This window comes from Lycium barbarum, chromosome 9, assembly GCF_019175385.1.
Source record: "Lycium barbarum isolate Lr01 chromosome 9, ASM1917538v2, whole genome shotgun sequence".
NCBI lineage: Eukaryota > Viridiplantae > Streptophyta > Magnoliopsida > Solanales > Solanaceae > Lycium > Lycium barbarum.
Genome location: NC_083345.1, coordinates 116819853 through 116844167, shown reverse-complemented (window position 1 = coordinate 116844167; position 24315 = coordinate 116819853). Strand labels below are relative to the sequence as shown.

The window sequence follows — 24315 nt, the reverse complement described above, 5'->3', positions numbered from 1 at the left end:
ACTCATTAGTAATCTTGGGTGTTTATGTGGATGACATTGTCTTGATTGGTACTGATTCTGGTGAGATTTCTGCCCTCAAATCATTCCTCCATGACCAGTTCAAAATTAAGAACGTGGGTCTGCTTAATTACTTCCTTGGTATAGAAGTATTATATACTCCATCTGGGGTTCTGCTTCATCAGAGAAAATTTGTGCTTGATCTGCTTAAGGAGTTCCACTCTGATGTCTCTTCGCCTATAGTCTGCCCCTTAGAGTTACATGAAAAACTTAAAGCTGGGGTTGGTACTCCTTTACCCAACCCTGAAGTTTAGAGAAGTCTAGTGGGCAAGTTGAATTTTCTTACCCACACTCGACTAGACTTGTTTTTTATTGTCCAACACCTGAGTCAGTTTATGCAACTCCCTTGTATTCCCCACATGAAAGCTGCTCTTCATTTACTGAGATACCTCAGAGGGACCTCTGATCATGGACTGTTTTTCACTAATGACTGTGATATGTCTCTTCAAGTGTTTTGTGATAGTGACTCTGGGGTGGGGGGGGGGGGGGGGGGGGGGAGGGGGGGGAGGGAGCTGTCCTGGTAGCAGAAGGTCTGTGACTGGGTTTTGTATAATTCTTGGTGGTAGTTTGATATGTTGGAAATCGAAAAAGCAACCTGTGGTATCTTTAACCTCAGCTGAAGCTGAGTATAGATCATTGAGCAGAGCTGTGGTTGAACTCACATGGTTGGCAAGGCTGTTATCTGATTTTGGCTTTCCTGTTACTTGTCCTATTGCTGTGTTTTGTGACAACCAGGCGGCTATTCACATTGCCAAGAATCCGGTATTTCATGAGCGTACTAAGCACATCGAATTGGATTGTCACTTTGCTAGACACAAGCTCACTGATGGATTGATCTCTCTGCATCACACATCAACCTCCACTCAACTTGCTGATGTGCTTACCAAAAGCTTGCCTGGTGCTGCTCATCATCTACATCTTGCCAAGTTGGGGGCCACCACCCTCCAACTTGCGCGCGGGGGGGGGGGGGGGGGGTTAGAGTTCAATCACATAGTTAGATATTGTTAGAATTCAGTTACACATTAGATATTTGGGCCTAGTCATTCTGGGCTGACTTGTATTATATTTATCATTGTATATACTTATTGGGTCAGTCTTTGTTAGTTGGACTGAGTAAGTTTTTCGGGTCAAAATAAACCCACGGCCCACATCATTTGTAAAGACAGACGGAACATTCCAGATATTTTTCTTTTTCCAATCAATGAAATGAAAATTCTCTCTACATTCATCTCATTATTTTCATTTCTTTATCAATTTCAAGTCAAAATTCATCTGTTAACAATTGTCTCAAACATTTCACAACCTTATGGGTCCCGAACATATACCAATAATAAAAACTCAAAATACTCACTCGAATGTAATTAACGGTGAATTAGTAGCAGAATTGTTTTGTATTCTTATTAATCATAGCTTAGTAGATGGGACTTCTTTGAATCATAGCTTAGTAGATGGGACTTCTTTTTGGCATTTTTTCAATTCTTGGTCTCAAATTCTCGTGGGTGTGAAGTTATTTCCAAGTTCCCAGTTTTAGAACGTTATTTTCCCGAGAAAATGAATCTTTGAATTCACCTTCCGTAAAGCTGGATGATGAAAAATTGTTTGAAAAATTTGAAGTTCCAAGTTTCTCTGGAAAACACATTAAAACACCCTTAGAGTCCACCTAAGTATATTAAAAAAATACTTATTCCTGATTAACCAATGCAATACAACACAGAAAAATGATCCTGATAACTAAAGAAGTCTCAAGTCTTAATTAGTTACAACATCCATGAATTCTTGATCATTTTCCATGGCTTGCAAAGTCTCTGGTGAAAGGCAGACTTCAATATCTACACTTCCTTCTTTTGCACCAGGAAATAAAGTAACCTTCCCATTATTTTTCATTGCCATCCCACTTCTCACAGCAATTGGTTTTCCCCATCCAAAATCAGTACCATAAATATTATACCTTGGAGAACTACTAATGCCAAATCTAAATACTGAGCCCTTAGAGAATAAAACTGGATTTTCTGCCCACCAATTATAGAATTTCATCACTTCTTCAGAGTTTTGTGAGCTAACTGCCTTGTTCATTTGCATTGCAGCCCATCCTAGTCCATTTTTGAGTAGCTCCCCTGCAGTTGTCTTGACTTGCTTGATATGAGCTGCATTTCCAAAATACTCTTCTGGGAGAGGAGGATTTAGCCTTGGTCTTGCACCTATTGTAGACATAATTAAGTACTCCTTCGCAATTTATGCAATATTATTTTCTTTTTTGTCTCACCGGGGAAGAATGGCAGACAATTATAATAAGGGCAATCTGGTGCACCGGGAAGGGCCGCATCACAAGGGGTGTGATGTATACGGTCTACCTTAATACAAGCATTAGTGACTGCTTTCACAGCTCGAACCCGTGACCCATAGAAATAATTTAAACTTCTTAGTTTACTTCAATTTGATGATGTATAGTGACATAAATATGTTATGGTGTCCGGCCTTGCTTATTATAGACCATAAGGTTCAAAAGTATTTCTCTCTCTAAGACTATATCCAATCAAATATTATCTCTAATAGTTTAAACTTTAAGATGATATGATCATACTATTCGATATGGTCTCACAAGGGACAAATATCCTAAGACTTAAGTCTAACTCCACCAATTATTAAAAAGAACTTGCATGTACTTAGAAAAAAAAAGTCAAACCTGCACGCACGTGATACGACGTGTAAAAGACATAATGAAATAATTAGAAGTATATTTATTCTTTAACAATTTAAATTTTTAAATGTGATGGTCACACAAATTATTATGGTATCAGAATAAATAGATGGTGATTTTGAATCTCACAGACACGTGAAAAAAGACAGAATACGTTGAAAATATAATTAAATAATTAAAAGTGTAATCACCTATGACCAGGTTGATGACGACTTCTTTCTCAGCATCAATATTACGACAACGAGTAAGAGAGCGCCATAGATGAGCCAAGTAAGCTTGCAAGGAAGAAATGGACTTAACACCCATTTCAGTATTTGCTTTTGCTTTGAGTTTAGCTATACTTTCTTTACTAAGATGAAATATTCTCTCCATCAAAGGTGGAGTTTCAATTACTTGAAACAATTTTTCATCATCCAGCTTTAGGGGAAGATGAATTGGAATATCCATTTTCTCGGGAAAATAACGTTCTAAAACCGGGAACTTTGAAATAACTTCGTACGCACGAGAAATTTCGGACCAAGAGTTCAAGAAATGCCAAAAACAATCCCCATCTCCTAAGCTATGACTCATACTGCACCCAATAAAATAACCATCAACAAGTTCTGTTACTTGTACACCAAATAAAGGCTTAGTAACACATTCGAAATTACGAACATTATTGAGTGGAAAAAGATGGTGAACAATAAGTGGTACGTGTGTAGAATCAAGAATTGTAGAAACAGTTAATTTTGGACCAACGGCGTGGGTGAATTCCACGCCGTTGTTGTTACAGTTTATGAAGAAAGAAATTGTGTCATCGTCAGCGTTTTTAAAGGCGGAGAAACGGCCGGCTAAAGGAGGAAAAAAGTGCAAAGTGCGAGAAAGAGATGTTTTCAAGTGGTCAATGAATGATGTATTATTTTCTGTTGGTTTGTGAAAAAGGAGACCTTTTTGGATAGTGTCAAGGAGGAGGAATTGTAAATCCCATGGTGTCATATCAATTTTAGAAACTTTAGGGGTGTTGTTGTCTGAAATTGATTCAATTGGTGTTGCTCCAACTAAACAGGTGGAGATGATGTTAATTTCTTCCATCTGTGAGCAAGGAGAAGGAGTTTTGGAAGTGAAATGGAAGAGATTTGTCATTCGAAAGAACTATTAGAAGATAACAAGCATGTCATTAAAGAGAAACGTTTCTTATTACTCCCTCCGTCCCAAAAAGATTGTCCTCTTTTGATTTGACATAAAATTTAAAAAATAAAGAAAAACTTTTGAAATGTGTGATCCAAAATGAGTCTTAGATATTTGGGTGGTTGTAAATCATCTCATAAAGTTAAATTGTTTCTAAATATAAAAAGAGGACAATCTTTTTGGAACGGACTAAAAAGAAAAGGAGAACAATTTTTTTGGGACAAATAGAGTATAAATCTTTTGATTATATTTAAAGAGTATTTAAATTAAAGATAAAGAGGTTAGGTATATCTCATTATGCCCATAACAGTGGATCTGACTATAACAGTCAACTTCTATAACAATATTTCACTATTACATCAAGTTTTATTTGAGCCGACTTTCATTATATGTTCTCTATAATTATATCTAGCTAAAGCAGCTAAATAAATATCCAAATAAATGACGTTGTTATAAAGAAATTAATTTGAACGTATCATGTCCGGAACTCTTAAGTCTGAGGGAAATATTCGAAAGTTAGACAGTAAACTGCCACTATGCAAGGGCCAAGGGTGCAAGAACTGAATTTAGTTCACGTGCAATTGGAATAGGAAACTTACTTTTACGTTTGTACTATCATTTCTCCCAAGCTGTCCTCTTTATTTTATTTACTTATTTATGAATTCATTTTGGAGGGTGGGCTGTTGGCTTGTCGCTACACGGCAGATTAAGATTCACTCCGTGGCACAAGATTTTATGTCAAAATTGAATTCCTTCTTTATAGGAGTAGTTATATTTGTTTTTCAAATTTTGACAACTAACTTGGTCCTAATTCAAAAGAGAAACCCATTTTACAGAGTTTCATTTTTGGGGTGCATTGATAATGTATAATAATTCTTTTAGTTCTTTGATTAAAATGACTTACAATGACATGAGACTGCTTGAAATGAGTCCAATTTGAAAAATATTCATTAGGTCGTGGAGATAGCCTCTTGATCGATCGATTAATTGGTTTAAAGCACGAACACTACTGAAAAGATAGGAATTTTCAACCCCATTTTAGACCTCGTGAGGTCGAAAATTGGAAATTTCGACCTCAACCCTTGGTTGAAATTATATTTTACCACACAAATTAAAATATTAAAATTTTGACCTCACGAGGTCGAATAAGATTAATTTTTTTTTTAATTATTTCGACTACATGAGGTCGAAATCTAGGCAAACATGTTTGCCAGATTTCGACCTCATGAGTTTGAAAATCAATTTTCTGGGCCAAAGTTTGACCGCATGAGGTCGAAATCTGGCAACCACATTGCTATTTTTTTACTTCATGAGGTTGAAATACCATTTTCCGGGCAGAATTTTGACCTCATAAGGTCGAAAAATAACAATTTCTGGGCTAATTTACGACGTCATGAGGTCGAAATTATGGGATTTTTTTTTCTAGAAATACCTGCCAAACAAAACACAATAGCAAAAATACTCAACAACCAGCCCAAATAGCTGCCAACAATCTCACAAAATCAAACATACACTACACTATACATTCTATAATCAACAACACATCATATTCAACTTCAAACTAGTTCAAATTCGAATGAAAACTACATGCAAATACTTACAAAACACTTAAGATAGTCTACAACTTCAAACGTCATCAAACATCATAAACTTATACAATTCTTACATATCTAACAAAAGATATAAAAGTTAGATTACAAACTATATGAATCAAGGATGGCGTTGTGTGTTAGAGACATGATCTGTATCCTCCTCACTAGACTCATCAACAAGAGTAGTATGATCTACGTGAGCACGTGACCTAAGTCGTCCACCTTGTGAAGGCTGGGATTGTGACCTACGAGCATCCCTGGGACACGGGGAATCGAAAACGCCCCTGAATTAAGTAAGCTATCTAATTGGGCCTTCATACGCGACCTCTCAGTTGTCCCTCCTCCTTTCCCTGGCCTCTGCGGCATTTAGTGAGTTTGTTAGTTGAGCAACCTGCTCCTTCATGGCTAGGTAGGATCCATAGCATCCGCATCACTAGAACTACCTACGCCTTGAAGGGCCAGGCGGGAAGCGACGAAATGCTTGATTCGCCATGCCATAAGCAGTCCCATACCTTGTCGGACCACCAACACTCTCTATCCACTTCTGCTCTATTAGCTCTGGGGTTACTGGCATGTCGGCTAGCTAGCGTGGCATGAAACTCCGCTAAGTATAAAAGAAACAATGTTAGTAGATATATTTAGAAAAAGAAAGTAATTATTATTGTTTGATTAGCGACTTACCCAGGTTGGCTAAGTCAACCCATTCCTCTTGACCATCAGCGCTTTTGTTTTTCTTTGTGTGAGTGATATTGAACGCCTTGTCTTGAGGTAATATTCAGCCCCCTCTCGAGCTCTTGCAAACAAATTATTTGAGTAATTGTCAAATAAAGTAAATAAATTGAGTATATTTAAAGTATGATTTAAGGAGACATACCAGCTTCCTCCTTACTGGTCACTTGGCTCGTAGCTCCACTAGTGTGTAGCGATCCACCCTTGTTCGAGGCTCTAGCATTCTTTCCTATCACATTTAGTTGCAACAGCCGACTAGCTTGATTTAACTTTTCAAAAAAAAAAACGTCTGGCTTCTTCATTGGGAGGTTCTTCAACATGGCCACCGAATTTCAGTTGAATCTAAAGGATCTACTGCTGGATAAATACCTTTGGCAGCCAATCCTCTTGATAGTACGGTAGTAGCATCTAAATGTGCAAATGTCGTAGCAGGGGCAGGGTCAGTCAAATCGTCTGCGGGTACATAAACTGCTTGAATAGAGGTTATGGACCCTTCTTTGGTAGAAGTAATTCTTTCTTGTAAAGAACCCATTTCGGTACTCAGGGTCGGTTGATAACCCATAGCGGAAGGACGGAATGTATGCCATAAGCATCCTGAACCATGTCGTGCATTCTAGAATTTTGGACATTAGATTCTACGCCCCCACTACTTTCACCAACAACAAAGTTCTGAAATCTACTAAAACTGCTATCAATTTCTCTATGACTAGTCCACACTGTATATTCACTTTTAAAACCTTTTTCAAATAGATGAAGCCTAACAATCTCTAGGTTTCTCATAATTCATATATTCACATTTAGCACAAGGACATCCTAACCACACCATGAACTGTAAAATCCTCAAGTGTCATTGCATAGTCAACAAAACCATAAACACCGGCTACAAATTCATCCCTCAACACAAATCGAGCAATATTAGTTCTATCGTACATCCAACTACGAGATTCCATCCACACGAATAGCACAAAATTTTAAATTGTTAAACCCTATTGAAAAATAATTCTACACTTACAACAAAAGTTAACACTAACTTAATTAATAATAATCTTATTTTATTTTATTGGAATTTAAATTTCAATACAATTAATTTGGTCAATTGGATAACACACTTGAACTCACATTTTATGTTTGGAAAACCAAATGGGTATCTCAAAAAGTTGAAGAAACCAATAATTTCACCAAGAATAACAAGAAAACAATCAACATCAAACACAAATGCAATCTTTAGACCAAATTAATTGGAATTTCAATTTCAATACAACAACAACAACATTCAATTTCAATAATTCAAAACCCCAAAATACAGTTAACATCCTAAACCCTAAAACAAATATTGAACAATAAATAAAGTTAACAATTTTACTAATTAAACTACAATTGTACAAAGTAATGCAACTAATAATGATAAAATGAGATTGAAAACAAAACAAAAAAAAAATCACTTACCTCACTATGCAGACGGCGGCGACTGGTGGTGGTCTGGTGGTGTAATGAGGCGGCGACGTCGAGTTGGGGAATGCAGGTGGTAAGGGCTGGCCGGAGATGCGGTGGTGTGGGGTGGGAATTTTGGGGGAGAGGAAAGAGAGAAAGAGAGGAAGAAGAGGAAAAAAAGGGCAATTCCCGATCTGGATCTATATTTTGACTTAAAACTTTTTACCTCAAGAGGTCAAAATTTTGATTCATGTTTGACGTCGAATATTTTTTTAATTAATTATTTTATATTTATATAATTAAATTTTGTATAAATATTTTTTTTCCATTTATTGTTTGTACAAAAAATAATTTCGACCTCATGAGGTCTAAATTATATTTTCCCGTTAGCTAACCGATCTCGTGAAGTCGAAATCCTATAAAACAAAATTAATTTTTTTTTTGAAAATATCAAATTCATGAGGTTGAAAATTGTTGCTTTTTTAGTAGTGGAAGGGATTGACTGAAGTCGGAGATTAGCCTAAAATTAACGTCGAACAATTAGCTGTCGATTTATTAAGAAATATTTGGGTTGCTTTTGAATGATTGCTTATTACTTGGTTGGATCGGATGTCAATCTATGGAGGCACACTTTTGTTATCACTGCACATTTTCTGCTTTAGTTTCTCCCTCCTTTTCAACTTAATTATATGATATATTTTCTTGTTAATTCACTTAAAAAAGAATGAAATATCTTATACTTGGAATAATACAACTTTAGATTTTTCATTTTATTTTTACCGAGAAACTTTTATAGTAACATAAATGTGATTTCTTGTACTGAGACAAACTATGGGCCTATTTGACTCGATCAATGAGCAATGAAGCTTTATTTGACATCTATAGGGATGAATACTTGTTCCAAAGAAATACAACCATAAATGATCCTTAATATTTCTCTGTCCCAATTATGTGAAGCTTACAATCTAAAATAAGTCGTAGAATTTTTTGTGATTATAAATTATCTCATTAAGGATAAAATGAAAAATTTAAAATTTAATTATTACTAAATATAGAAAGACATCATTTTTCTGAGACTAACTAAAAAGGAAATAGTGTTACATTAATTAGTTACAACTTCCATGAATTCTTGATCATTCTCCATTGCTGGCAAAGTCTCCGGCAAAAGGCAGACTTCAATATCTACACTCCCTTCTTCTATACCAGGAAATAAAGTAATTTTGCCATCACTTTTATTTGCCATCCCACTCCTCACAGCAACTGGTTTTCCCCAACCAAAATCAGTACCATAAATATTATACCTTGGCGAACTACTAATCCCCAAGTTAGTATTCCCCAACAATCCTGAGCCCTTTGTAAATAAAATTGGATTTTCAGCCCAACTTTTATACATTTTCACCACTTCTTCAGAGTTCTGTGAACTAACTACCTTGTTCATTTGCATTGCAGCCCATCGTAGTCCATTTGTTAGTAGCTCCCCTACACTTGTCTCTACTTGCTTGATATAAACTGCATTCCCAAAGTACCCTTCTGGAAGAGGAGGATGTAGCCATGATCTCGCACCTGTTGAAAACATAATTAAGTATAGCCTTATGTCTCAATTTGTATGATTTTAAAGTATATTGCTCTCAATTATAAAGTAACAATACATGTTTAACATAATTATCTGTGTAACGGTTAATAATTCTGATAATATGCAAGTATTCATAAGTAAAGGGTTTTTAAAGTGTTCATTTCAAGTAATTAAAAGTTACATTTAGCCAAATATCACAAGCACTAAACTTAAAATATACCAATAACTGAAGAATCACAAAAATGCTATGAACCTGATCCAATAAATAGACGTCATAACTCGTGAGTTCGAATATAATTGTTAAGAGTGCTCATAAGAGGCATGTTAAAAACGTATAATTAAGTAAATAAAAGTGTACTCACCTACGATAACACTGATGACGACTTCTTGCTCAGCATCGAGCTTACGACAATCGAGTAACAGAGCGCCACAGATGAGCCAAGTATTCTTGCAAAGAAGAAATAGATTTATCATCCATTTCAGAATTGGCTTTACCCTTGAGCCTACCTATACTTTCCTTACTAAGATGAAAAATCCTTTCCATCAAAGGTGGAACTTCAAATTTTTCAAACAATTTTTCATCATCCAGCTTCAAGGGAAGATGAATTGGAACATCCATTTTCTCGGGAAAATAACGTTCTAAAACTGGACTTTGGGAAATAACTTCGTACCCACGAGATATTTCAGACCAAGTATTCAAGAAATGCCAAAAACAAGTACCATCACCTAAGCTATGACTCATAGTACATCCAATAGAATATCCATCAACAAGTTCAGTTATTTGAACACCAAATAAAGGCTTAGTAACACATTCGAAGTTATGAGTATTGTTCGATGGAAAAAGAGAGTGAACAATTTTCGGTACGTGTTTAGAATCAAGATTTGCAGATACAGTTAATTTTGGACTAACTACATGGGTGAATTCCGCGCCTGCGTTGTTACAGTTTATGAAGAAAGAAACTGTGTCATCGCAGTCGTTTTTAACGGTTGAAAAAGGGCCAACTAACGGAGGAAAAAAGTGTAAAGTGCGAGAAAGAGATGTTTTCAAGTGATCAATGAATGATGTATTATTTTCTTTTGGTTTGTGGAAAAGGAGACCTTTTTGGATAGTGTCAAGAAGGAGGAATTGTAAATCCCATGGTGTCATTTCAATTTTAGAAAATTTTGGGGTGTTGTTGTCTGAGATTGATTCATTATTTGATGTTGCACCAACTAAACGTGTGGAGATGACTTGAATTTCTTCCATCTCTTAGGAAATTATTGCTCTGAGGAAGAAGAAGGACTTCTGAGAGTGGAGTGGAAGATACCAATATAAAGAATTTCAGGACTTGTTATGAATGGTTCTTTAAGTAATCTTGTATGACTTGGAAAGTGTGCTCTCTCTTCTATATCAGCAAAGGAAGGAGAAAATGAGATATGGTCTTTTATTCTGTTTTTTCATCATAAATTTCTTAGTAAAGGCTCGTGTTCAAAAATTTCACTAAGGGAATGTTACATATATTTAAGTATTTGATTGCACGATAAAAAATATTGTTAGTCCGAAAATTTAAGTGAAGGTGACTTTTAATTGCTAAATGTGCTTCTTGAAACCGTCTTCAACCTCTTCAAAAGTCGACTCTCATACGAACTGCTGCTCTCCATTTCTCTCAGGTAAAATCGCTCTACTTTTTCTTCTTTTAAAGTTAGGGTTTTGAAATCAAAGTGAGAAAATGATGATTTTGGTCAGAGAAGAAGAAGAATAACATGGGTTTGTCTGCAATGTTGTTTATTTTGTTGTTCAATACTTGTGAAACGCTTATTTGCTGTATTTGTTCGAGTTGTTGGGGTTGACAATACCCGTATTTGCTCAATTTGTTCTACTTGTTGGGGTTTCTGTGTTGTTAAATAATGTATGTGGTTGTGAAATTATGATTTTTTGTACTGTTTGTGTTCTTGTTCTCCTTGGGGTTTCGAAAAAAGGGTTTGATTTTTTTTTTTGATTTTTTCCAACAACTGAGTAAGTTGTTGCAGCAACTTCAGCACTTGTTTGACAGTTGAGGTTGGTTTATTTTGTTTAACTTGTGATGGTTGTGTGTTTGTATTGAAACAAATGTTTTTTCTGGTTCAAAAGTTAGGGTTTTGAAATAAAAGTACTGAAAATGACTAATTTTGGTTAAAGAAGATGAGGAAGAACATGGGCAGGGTGTCTATGCAATGCTGTGTATTTTGTTCAATTTTTTACTGTTGTGTGTTTGTAATACACTGATATTGCACCCTGATAGTGAAATAGATGTTGTTGTCCTATTGTTGTCCTTGTAAGGCTTAGGAAAAAGGGCCTTGGCATTTTTTTTTATTTTTACCCAATAGCTGAGTAATCTGTTGCAACAGATTTCTAATCTGTTAGTAAAAATTCCAACCAGTTGCTGAGGTTGTTGCAGCAAGTGAATATGTTGTTGCAACAGATTTTAAATCTATTGAAAATTGTTAAAACAGTTGCTGAGGAAGCTGCAGCAACTGTTCTGATGGTTTCCAACAGATTAGTCTGTCTGAACAACTCAATCATATGTTCCAACAACTTTACCAGTTGTTACAACAGATTATCCATCTGCTGGAATTAATCAATACAGTTGCTGAGGAAGCTGCAGCAACTGTATTGATATTTTCAAATAGATGTATAATCTGTTGCAACAACCTATGAAGTTGTTGGAACATATGATGGAGTTGTTCCAATATATTACACACTTGTTGCAACATATGCTTCAGCTGTTGTAAAAATTCATTATTTATTTACTTTAAATGGTGCACAAATCAATTGAAAGTGTTTTTGCTTATCTCCTGTGTGCAGATAAAATGTCTTCACGAAAAAGAAAAAGGGAGGAATCATCTACAGTTAGTAAAAGAGCTAAGGGGGCATCATTAGATGATCTTGCTGAACAGGCAAATATTCTTTCTGAACAAACTGCTGAACAGGAAACCTCTCAAGTAGGAGTTTTTGGCCAAGAAAGTAAACAATATCAAGTAGATGAACAAGATAAAGAAGAAGAAGAAGAAGAAGAAGAAGAAGAAGAAGAAGAAGAAGAAGAAGAATAAGAAGAAGAAGAAAACAATGATGAAAATAAAGAAGAAGAAGAAGAAGAAGAAGAAGAAGAAGAAGAAGAAGAAGAAGAAGAAGAAGAAGAAGAAGAAGAAGAAGAACATGATGTAAATAATGATGACAATGAAGAGGATAAAATTGCATCTTTTGAAAGGTCGGCGACCGGGGCTGTTGATTCTTCTATTGGGACTGATATTGACAGACCTTCCACTGATGAAGTTGTCAAAACTTTCAGTATTGAGAAGTTCCGTGTGCAGATGCCGATGGATAAACTAGGTGATTTGAATGGTGATCTTGTTGTAAAATCAGTAATGGGCAAGCCCTTTGATTACTTTAGGAAGATACTTCATGAGGAGGACTTAGAGGATTTCTTCAGGGCCACATGTTTTGACATGTATCTAGATTTGCCTAAGGACAACAATGCAAGGTTTCAAATGACCATTGTGTATGGTCTTCTCAAACGAAGAATTATTTGCAGCAAAACTGATGAGATATGGATAAACTACTACGGCATGCCAGTTTGTTTTGGCATCAAGGAGTTTGCCATAATCACCGGACTGAGGTGTCATGCTCCTTCTCAGCCTCTTCCTACAGTTACATTAAAGAAGGGAGCCAAGACACCCAAGTCATCCAAGGAAGCCAAGAAAGAAAAATCCAAGTTTGGTGATGATTTGGATTTAGTGGATGTTTGTGGAAAGAGCTACAAGGCTGCGGATTTGCTAGCAAACTTGAAGTCAGAAACTATGTCAAGAAAGCACAAGGAGTCATTGTGCTTAGTTTGGTTTGTGAATTCTATTCTTTGGGCAAGGGATGTAAAGAATAATATACAACTTGGTTTGATTAAACTGTCGGAGGATCATGAGGCATTCAATAACTATCCATAGGGTCATAAAAGTTTTAAGTTGATTGTTGAATATTTGTGCAAAGCTTTGAACCCTAATGTGAAGACTTCCAACATCTATGGCTTCCCTTGGGCCTTCATGGTAAACTTTCTTTCTTCAATGTTTTATCTTTTTAATTCTTTTCCTTCATTGATTATTCTGATTTTTGGTGGCATAATTTTTTCTAGGCTTGGGCATTTGAAGTCATTCCTCACCTACGGAGTCAAGTCAGGGACTACTCGGAAGAAGTTTATTTTCCAAGGATCCTCAGATGGTTGACTACCAAAAACAGACAACAAAAAAATGAATCTTGATCCTTTTAACCCCCCCCCCCCCCCCCCAAGGAAGTAGTAAGTCAGAATCTGTTGGAAAATATCCCTGAATAGTTTTATAACAAGTAACTACTTGTTGCAACAAATACATTTATCTACTGCAACAACCTCAGAATATGTGGCAACAACTCCTAAGATGTTGGAACAACTTGCTCAGTTGTTGCAACAGTTTCACAATCTGTTGAAAATATCAGAACAGTTGCAGAGGAAGCTGCAACTGCTGTTTTGGTTTTTCCAACAGCTAAAGAATATGCTGCAACAACCTAGAAGGTTGTTGAAACATATGTGGGGGTTGTTCCAACAGATTACACACTTATTGGTTGAATATATCTGTTTGTTTGTTGTAGGTTGTACATTCAAGGCTTATCCCGACAAAATGAGAGGTGCAGATTCCATGCCTTGTTAGTTTAGGGCATAGGGAATCTGTGCATGATGAATTGATTGACCAGATAAAATAAGAATTGGCTGGAGCCACAACCATCATAAGGGCTGGTGTTGTTGATAGTGGTGGTGATGGAGTTGGTGGTGGTGATGTTAATGTTAATGCTGTTGGTGATGGTGATGGTGTTGGTGATGCTGTTGATATGAATACTGTTGTTGATGTTGCAAGACAAGCAGTGGAAGGTCTTGCTGATAAAAGAAGAGATGATGATGGTGGTGGTGATAGAGTTGGTGGTGGAGTTGGTGGATATACTCCCCAAAGTAGTGGTGGTGGGCAGACCATAGATATCCCTTATAGGTTGGGTAGATATTCTTCAGTTGGTGCCGGTTCCTCCAAGGTGTATTCTTGTGCTTGTGAATGCAGTACTTGCAAGCTGAAAATAGAAGGTTTGATAAACAAGGTTGAAGAGTTGCTTCAGGCACAAAAAGATACTGAATTTAGCTATAAAGAGTTTGATGTCCAAGAAGGGTGTCCAGCCATCCAAAAAGCTCAGCTCACCCATACTTCTATTGGGATTCGCAAGAGGGAAAAAATAATTTCCAAGGCACTTGCTGATTGTAGAGCAAGGAAAACAAGTACTCCACAGAAGTCTATTGCTACTCCTCCTGCTGAAGTTGTGCCACAAGTGCTGAAAAAAGTTGATATTTTCAAGCGTGTAAACCCCCCAAAAATGAAGAAGCTTGAAACCTTGATCAAATCCAAAAAGAGTGGGAGAGCACTGTACTCAATGCATGAATTTGGGGCCGAAGACTTCAAGGTTATGACAAACATGCACGAATGGTGGGAGGATTGGGTAAGTTTCAACACTCATATATATGTATATAATTCAGTATGCTGTTTGAGCAAGTCATGTAATTCGATGAACTTGTTGCAACAAGTTAACTAGTTGTTCCAACAACTCTAACTACCTGTTGCAGCAAGTGACTGACTATTTTGATACTTTTACTGCAGTATGTAGATGAAATCTTATTGCTGATGCGTATGAGGCAACTCAATTTCCCTGAGTACTATGATTCCTTTGATAGAATCATGGACCTCAACTTCTACCATCACTGTCGCAACAGGTACTTAGGGTTGTCCAATGAGTCTACAAATGTGGGTGCCGTGCCCTATGATCATAGACTTGCTCTCTTTAGGTGGGACGATGATGGTCTCGCTTTTCCCAGAGGTAATGTGCCCTACCCAGGTGGCTGCGAGTGGATTGGTGGCAAAAGGATCATAGCTGTCATGAATATTAATGACAATAATTTTGTCATTGTTGAGATCATCATTGAGGAGGGTATCATAAATGCTTATGATTGCAACATCCCATGTAATGAAGACAGTGCTTTCTTCTGCCACATGCTGTCGTTAATGGATTTGTTCCCCAAGTTGCTAAAGCAGAGTGGCATGTTCTCACACTTACCATGAAAAGTTGCTGAATGAATCATGGAAGTTTGTTCGGAAGAAGGATATCCCCCGCAATGAGACCAATAAGGCATGTGCTTCCTGGTCACTTGCTTTTGTTGAAGCTTTGCTTACCCGCACGAATATGACCAAGCCCGATACCTTATTGAGTGACAATACTGTGGAGAGGATGCAATGGAGGTGGGCTTGTGGAATTATTGATAAGGTGTTGGAGCCCTAATGTGGGGACAAACAATTTCTCTTAAACTATGTTTGCATTAAACAATTTCTCTCATATTTTGCTTACATTTGAATTATGGTGGATGAACACATTATGTAAATTTGTTAAATATATATTATATGCTCAGTACCCTTATATATTGTTTAAGTTGTTTCAGTAGTTTTACGCAAGTGACAGATATGTTGAAACAAATACCTAAATTGTTGGTAAAAATAAAACAACTAGTGCAAATATTGCAACAGATGTGAAGATGTTGCAACAAGTAAGAATCTGTTGGAACATATGGATTTTCTGTTGCAACAATTTACTTAGTTGTTGCAACAAGTAAGGAATCTGTTGGAACATATGGATATTCTGTTGCAAATAATCTAGCAGCTGCTGAAGATGTTGCAACAAGTAAGGAATCTGGGGAACATATGGATCTTCTGTTGCACCAATTTACTTAGTTGTTGCAACAATGCACTTGCAAATTGATTAAGTATTCCATTGTTTATCACTAAATATGGTTGATTTCCTTTGTTCATTACTAAATATGGGTGAATCGAGTAGTTCACATCAATTCGCTCTAATGATCACTCGAATTAGTGCATGCTGGCTTAGGAGATCCTCTTCGCTGACTCAAAATACATCAAATTGATTAAGTATTCCATGGTTTATCACAAAATATGATTGATTTCCTTTGTTTATCACTAAATATGGGTGAATCGAGTAGTTCACATCAATTCGCTCTAATGATCACTCGATTTAGTGCATGCTGGCTTAGGAGATCCTCTTCACTGACTCAAAATACATCAAATTGATTAAGTATTTCATTGTTTATCAGTAAATATGGTTGATTTCCTTTGCTTATCACTAAATATGGGTGAATCGAGTAGTTCACATCAATTCGCTCTAATGATCACTCGATTTAGTGCATGCTGGCTTAGGAGATCCTCTTCGCTGACTCAAAATAAATCAAATTGATTAAGTATTCCATGGTTTATCACTAAATATGGTTGATTTCCTTTGCTTATCACTAAATATGGGTAAATCGAGTAGTTCACATCAATTCGCTCTAATGATCACTCGATTTAGTGCATGCTGGCTTAGGAGATCCTCTTCGCTGACTCAAAATACATCAAATTGATTAAGTATTCCATTGTTTATCACTAAATATGGTTGATTTCCTTTGTTTATCACTAAATATGGGTGAATCGAGTAGTTCACATCAATTCGCTCTAATGATCACTCGATTTAGTGCATGCTGGCTTAGGAGATCCTCTTTGTTGACTCAAAATACATCAAATTGATTAAGTATTCTATTGTTTATCACTAAATATGGTTGATTTTCTTTGTTTATCACTAAATATGGGTGAACCAAGTAGTATCTGCTGCAGCAAGTGTTGACACCCAATTTTGTCCCGCCTCTCCTCCAAAATATCTGTTTACGCTTCTAATATTTTTGGCAACTCTAAAAAATAATTATTTATATTTTACTACAATTATTAGCTTCTTACTAATACCAGCGTTTCGTTATCCTATTGCGGTCACTAGCTGTTATTATTTTTATTACTACCACAATTATTATTATTATTATTATTATTATTATTATTATTATTATTATTATTATTATTATTATTATTATTATTATTATTATTATTATTACCGGTATTATATAATTCGCATTATGCACACGCATCGCATTTACTTTGTGCAGTTAAATAATAACGTTTATTTACTAATATTTGAGCACTAATAATCACATATTAGGTAATATTTTAGTGCATGTTAGTATATGGTTAATTCAAATAGGTTTTGTATTTAAATTTACAAGCCCAAATTGGCTCTCCCATCAGCTGAGTTATTAGCCCAACTCCGAGCCCAATCAACATAAACATTTTCGGATCAAGGAGCCCACATTTTATTCATCAGCCCACATTTTAATTGACCTAGCCCACTATTCATCTACCCTATCCAGCCCATATTTTAATACCCAGCCCACTAGACGACCTGATCCGACCGGCCCATGATCCGACCCGATTCAGTGAACAAAAGGAACCAATAGGGTTCCTTTCTTTTTGACCCAGCGCCTCACCCCTCCCCGCTACCCTCTCTCCTCACTCCCTCTCCCTTCGTCGACGGAAAAAGTAAATCCACAGTCGCCTTTTACTTCTATCAGACCGTGCATGGTCATTTTGGGGAAGGACATTAATGGTTCGTCCTTCCCCCGTCGGGATTCAACCATTGAAAAGGGGTAAGGTTTTGTTTTCTTCTTCCTTCTCCTCTGCTTCAATCTGAATCCCTTAATGAGTTTTGTCTACTTGTGATTTCAAATCAGTTTTATCAGTTCTCTTTTTTATTTTCGGGTACGGGAATTTTAATTGTATTTGTCCACTTCTTTCTTTTTCTGACCAAGGATTTGAAATCCGAACGTTGTTGATTCAAAGTCCCGCCCAATTCTTTTGAACCCCAAGCCAACCCTAGATTTTCCCCCTATAAATAATCGTTTTCTGAATTGAAAAGATTAAGCTGGAGCCACCTGAAAATTGAACAAGTTTTCCAGCCACTATAAAATACCTAAAATATAAGTTCTAGAATCATTAAGTTAAGCAGACTACTAATCAGAGTTAATCTTTTAGCACTCACATAGTTAAAATAGGTGTCCTAATTCACCGTTAAAATAATTAGGTTGTGACTCCTTAAAAAGTAAAATAGAAATCACCAATATGTTGTACTCCTACTTTAACCCGTTTAAAATGAGGTATAACAGCTTGGCGACTCCGCTGGGGACTTTAGGTTCTAACCATAACAAACTTAGGATAATAATTAATTTGTTGGAGGTTTTGGTTGTTTTTCTTTATTTTTTCCTTTATTGTTGCTTTTATTGTTTCCCTTATTGTGGCTTTTATTGTTTCCCTTATGTGCAAAACTCTGTCATTTTCACCATTTATCGCTTCTTAAATTGGTAGATGTCCAAATTTATTTACACAATCTATCAAATGACACTTGTTGCAATTTATTCAACGTTTTCCATCAAGTTGTTCAGGAATGACTTTTCAAGTACCCTACTTCTGCGGAGTCTTCACTCATTCAATCGCGTCATTAATTTATCTTCGCGCACTCATTAATTTCAATTTTTGGCATGCAAGTCGAGGGACAATCTCATAGGTTTTTCAACCTTGACATTTTGCAACCCGCCAATGCTTCGCAACTCTCGGGTATATTAAATTCAACTGTCGTGCGCTCGATCAATCATGAGCTTTCTATCTTAATCCCGAGTTTGTCTATCATATTTATACAAGCGCTCGATCAATCATTATCTTTTGCAAGCTTAAATGACCAATCTTTTGCATTATTAAAAAGTCCCTTGTTATGCACGATGAACTACGTTTGACCTGATTTCCTGTCGGATACAGGATACGTAGGCAGCCTATATAAGGCCCGGTCTTATTTATTACAAAATTCTAATATTCCCCCAAAGAAGGAGCATGAAACTGGGGGAAAGTTTTGGCATGCAACCAAAACTTCTTCAAAAAAAAAAAACTTCCTAGGACTGGGGCAAATTTTTTGAAATACGTCGGAGTTAGCAAAAGATAAGAATCAAGTCAGGGCCAAGCTTTGGTGTTCAGCATAAGTCAGCTTTTCTTCAAACTTCAAATTTTCAGATTTTCTTCAAGCTTCAAATTCTACTCCAATGTAGTCTGCTTTTCTTTCATTAATGCTCAAGCGTTAGAGCCCTACAAGCCAATACGTCGTTCTCCTCCGCTCGTGCTACAACTTAGGTCATCTATTCTTGCTTAATCAAATCACGAACTAATTTATCACATATTTTATTATTTTTGTGCATCTAATTCCTATGCATATTCTCACGCACTAACATTTTATTTTGTGTTTGGAAAAGTTTTATTGCATTCTCTAGAGGTTGCCTAGCATTGAACATTGTTTTGGCTGCGTATCTGCATTAAGGACGGGACTAAAATGGCAAAGATATTTGAATCATTCAACACTGGCATGGGGTTGGTGCGAGAACAAAATGATGATGGTAAAAAGAATGTGGTTCAAAGAAGCATTTTGGTCAATTTAGGAAATACCTCCAGCCTTCTTCCTAACACAACTTCAGCTTCCAGCTCAACCCAAAACATTTCCTTCACTATTTCTCCTCACCCAGCTCCTACATATATACCGCCAAGATACTCTATTAAACCAGAAGCTTAGCAAGTCACGTTGATGCCTAATGTCCAAAAGCCTGCACTCGCAGCACCCTTCACAAAAAACCAGCAAAATCAGCTAGCAGTATGCTCATACAAGAGATTGAGCAATGAAACGAATGCAATCAATTGGGATGACTCAGATAGAGAGCTGCACAATTTAAGGAGAATTGTCGAAGAAGAGATGCGGGCAAGAAATGTACAAAGTTTAAGATATGAAAGCTTGTGCATGCTTCCAAATGCGGAGTTGCCGCCAGGATTCAAAGTGCCAAAATTCAACACCTTCAATGGCAGAGGAAATCTTGTTACGCACTTGAAGGACTATTGTAGCAGATTAATAGGAATTGGACAAGATGAAGCCATACGAATGAAATTGTTCATTCAGAGCCTATCAAGATTAGCATTAGATTGGTACACAGAACAAGACTTTCGCAAATGGTACACATGGGAGGACATGGCCCGCGACTTTGTAGAACAATTCAAGTTAACATCGGGGTTAGTCCAAATCTTTATGATATGCGTGAGATAGAAAGAATGCCATATGAGTCTTTTCAGGAATATGCCATCTGATGGAGATTGGAAGCTTCAAAAATACGCCCTCTATTGCCCGAGAATGAGTTGATTTCAACTTTCATCCAAATGCAAAAGGGCATATATTATGAAAAGTTGTTATGTGCGCGTTACGTGACTTTTCTGATCTAATTCAAGTTAGAAAGAAAGTAGGAGCAGGGCATTCGAGCAGGAAGAATTGTTGACACTTCATCAGTACAAGCAGCTTTTCAAGCTGAGACATTCAACAACTTGCATGGCAAAAAGAGAGAAACCGACTCAGCTGTCAGGTATACATATCAGCCGCAATCACGACAAGACCATCAAGTTTCGCGTGATCATATATCTCTTCACCAACGAGGCTTTCACTATCAACCCGATCAAGCACAGTTTAGTTTACGACAGTCAGAGCACGTAAAATTCCGCACTTTTACTCCTCTTGAAGAGTCATTAACCAGCATATTTGAGAGAATGAAAGCCAAAGGACTCCTGAAGCCAAAGAAAGGATGGATCCCTAAAAGCCTACCGCCAAATTTTGATTGGTCCAAGAGTTGTGCTTACCACTCTAATATTCCAGGTCATGACACAAAGGATTGCCCAGCACTTAAGCATAAGATCCAGAACATGATTGAAAAGGATAAGATAAGCGTGCAACAAAATAAATTGTGCGACAATAATGGCCCTCCAGTTGCAAATGCAATTATTGTTGCCTGTGATCCATCAAGATTGGCACCGAGACATTTGAAAAGGAAGCGTGGAACTAAGTAGGATGGTTAAAAGGATCTACCGTCACTAGCATTCTCCACCCACCCGCCCTATGATCAGCTTTCTTTCCCGTAATTTTGCTAAAGCTTTGTATGAACTACTTTTGAACTGATTCCTTTGGGATAAGTAGGCAGTCCATTCTTGCACACGGTCTTAATATAATGAAAAATTCCATTTTCCACACAAAGCAACACTGGGGCAGCTTTGCAAATGGCCTATCATTATTCGACAAAAGCATGAATCGAAATCCCGAGCAATATATTAGCGTCACCAGATTTTTGCAATGCCATCACCACGAGAAATGCAGATTCAACGCCAAAGCTTCAGTGTTCAATGCAAGGCAACCATTTTATCTTACACTAACAAATTTTCTTTGAGTAACGCAGGGGCATATTTTAGCTATTCTTGAAAGATATCGCACAGTATCAAGTCGGCAATTGCAAGATTCAGATAAAGCAAAGGGCAAAGCCAAATTAATACTGATTAAATTTGAAACTCACAAATTTCTTTGAGTGCAGGAACTTTTTAGATGTAAATTTTTGCAGGGTAAAAGATCCCCAAATCATTGGCACTGCATCATGAATATTTGCTGCTGCAAGTTACGCACTACGTCAAGCTCGTTCGCTACTACAAATCAAGCATCGCATCAAGCTCTTCGCTCCGCACCAATTTTTAGTAATCATAAATCAAGCACCGAATTTAGACTAGTCCCGCCTTTAATAGGACACTTTAGGCCCGTCCGCCTTTAATAGGACATTTTAGATTCGTCCGACTTTAATTGAACCTTTTAGGCTAGTCCGTCTTTAATAGGACACTTTAGGCCCGTCCGCCTTTAATAGGAAATTTTAGATTCGTCCGTCTTTAATTGGACATTTTAGACTCGTCCGTCTTTAATTGGACATTGTAGGCTCGGCTGCCTTTAATTGGACATTGTAGGCTCGTTCGCCTTTAATAATAGGATCAAACTAGGCAATGCACAAGCTCTCCTCACTGCATCATGGATATTCACTACTGCAAATCAAGCATTGCATCAAACTGTTCACTTCGCACCAGTTTTTTTAATAATTATAAAGCAAGCACCGCATATAGGCTTGTCTGCCTTTAATTGGACATTTTAGGTTTATTCGCCTTTAATTGAACCTTTTAGGCTTGTCCGCCTTCAAATGGACATTTTACATTTTAGGCTTGTTCGCCTTTAATTGAACATCTTAGGTCTGTCCTCCTTTAATAGAACTCGATTATTTGGGTTTGTCCACCTTAAAATATGACTTGATTATTTGGGTTTGTCCACCTTAAAATAGGACTTGATTATTTAGGTTGTCCACCTTATAATAGAACTTAATTATTGTATCTGGTTTGTCCACCTTAAAACTAGACGCAATATTATTAGGTTTGTCCGCCTTACAATAGGACTTAATCATTTTATTTGGGTTCGTCCGCCTTATAATAGGACTTGATTAATTTGGGGCATGTCCGCCTTAAAATTGGACATATTAAGTTTTACAAAAGCGCATTGAAATTGCACTCGCACTTGCACAACTCTTATCTCAAATATTTTGTACTAATCTCGCACTAGTACTACTTTTATCTCAAATATTTTTGAACTGATCTCGCACTTGCACAACTTTTTATATTTTGTACTAATCTCGCATTTGCACAATTCTTATCTCAAATATTTTGTACGAATCCTGCACATGCATTGCATTATTACTTTCAAACGCCCTGCAAAGGCACTGCGAATGCTCGCAAACACACCGCAAATGAATTGCATTATTACTTTCAAATGCCTTGCGAATGCTCGCAAACGCACCGCGCATGCATTGCATTATTACTTTCAAATGCCTTGCGAATGCTCGCAAACGCACCACACCCGCATTGCATTATTACTTTCAAATGCCCTGCGAATGCTCGCAGACGCACCGCACATACATTGCATTATTACTTTCAAATGCCCTGCGAATGCTCGCAGACGCACCGCACATGCATTGCATTATTACTTTCAAATGCCTTGCGAATGCTCGCAAACGCACCGCACATACATTGCATTATTACTTTCAGATGCCCTGCGAATGCTCGCAAATGCATCGCACATACATTGCATTCAAATGCCCTGCAAAGGCACTGTATCAATGCTCGCAAACGCACCGCACATGCATTGCATTACTACTTTCAAATGCCTTGCGAATGCTCGCAAATGCATTGCATTATTACTTTCAAATGCCCTGCAAATGCTCGCAGACGCACCGCACATGCATTGCATTATTACTTTCAAATGCCCTGCGAATGCTCGCAAATGCATTGCATTATTACTTTCAAATGCCTTGCGAATGCTCGCAAACGCACTGCACATACATTGCATTATTACTTTCAGATGCCCTGCGAATGCTCGCAAATGCATCGCACATACATTGCATTCAAATGCCCTGCAAAGGCACTGTATCAATGCTCGCAAACGCACCGCACATGCATTGCATTACTACTTTCAAATGCCTTGCGAATGCACCGCACATGCATTGCATTATTACTTTTAAATGCCCTGCGAATGCTCGCAAGTGCACCGCACATGCATTGCATTATTACTTTTAAATCCCTTGCGAATGCTCGCAAACGCACCGCACATGCATTGCATTATTACTTTCTAAATGCCCTGCGAATGCTCGCAAATGCACCGCACATGCATTGCACTATTACTTTTAAATGCCCTGCGAATGCTCGCAAATGCACCGTACATCCATTGTATTATTACTGCCCTGCAAAGGCACTGCGAATACTAGCAGACGCACCGCACATGCATTGCATTATTACTTCCAAATGCCCTGCGAATGCTCGCAGCGCACCACACATGCATTGCATTATTACTTTCAAATGCCCTGCAAAGGCACTGCGAATGCTCGCAGAGGCACCACCCATGCATTGCATTATTACTTTCAAATGCCCTGCAAAGGCACTGCGAATGCCCGCAGACGCACCACACATCTATTGCATTATTACTTTCAAATGCCCTGCAAACGCATCGCATCATGCCGGCTTAGAAAGCCTCATTTATCATAAATCATTCGGCTTAAATAGCCCATGTTCATATCCGGTTTGAGACCTCATTTTCATTAATCATCGCCGAAAGGCATCATTCTCATGAATCATCGGCCTAGGACCTCATTCGCATTAACCTCAGCTAAGGCTATCATTTATTTAAATCATTGCAGATTTTTACG

The 24315-nt window shown here is 37.3% G+C and overlaps 1 protein-coding gene and 1 pseudogene across 1 annotated transcript; both read right to left on the bottom strand.

The window, feature by feature from the left end:
- Window positions 1-1749: 1749 nt before the first annotated feature.
- LOC132612019 (protein ENHANCED PSEUDOMONAS SUSCEPTIBILITY 1-like) lies at window positions 1750-3846 on the bottom strand. Its single transcript, XM_060326369.1, has 2 exons — window positions 2947-3846; window positions 1750-2255 (listed from the first exon to the last, which is right to left on the bottom strand). The coding sequence occupies exons 1-2, from the start codon at window positions 3824-3826 to the stop codon at window positions 1807-1809; spliced, it is 1329 nt and encodes a 442-aa protein (XP_060182352.1). The 5' UTR covers window positions 3827-3846; the 3' UTR covers window positions 1750-1806.
- Window positions 3847-8776: 4930 nt separating this feature from the next.
- On the bottom strand, window positions 8777-10566 carry LOC132612008 (uncharacterized acetyltransferase At3g50280-like; annotated as a pseudogene).
- Window positions 10567-24315: the final 13749 nt, after the last annotated feature.

Coding starts and splice junctions, on each gene's coding strand:
- LOC132612019 (XM_060326369.1), bottom strand. CDS start 3,826: ATGGAAGAAATTAACATCATCTCCACCTGTTTAGTTGGAGCAACACCA. Junction 2,256..2,946: donor CGTCATCAACCTGGTCATAG/GTGATTACACTT, acceptor TGTCTACAATAG/GTGCAAGACCAAGGCTAAAT.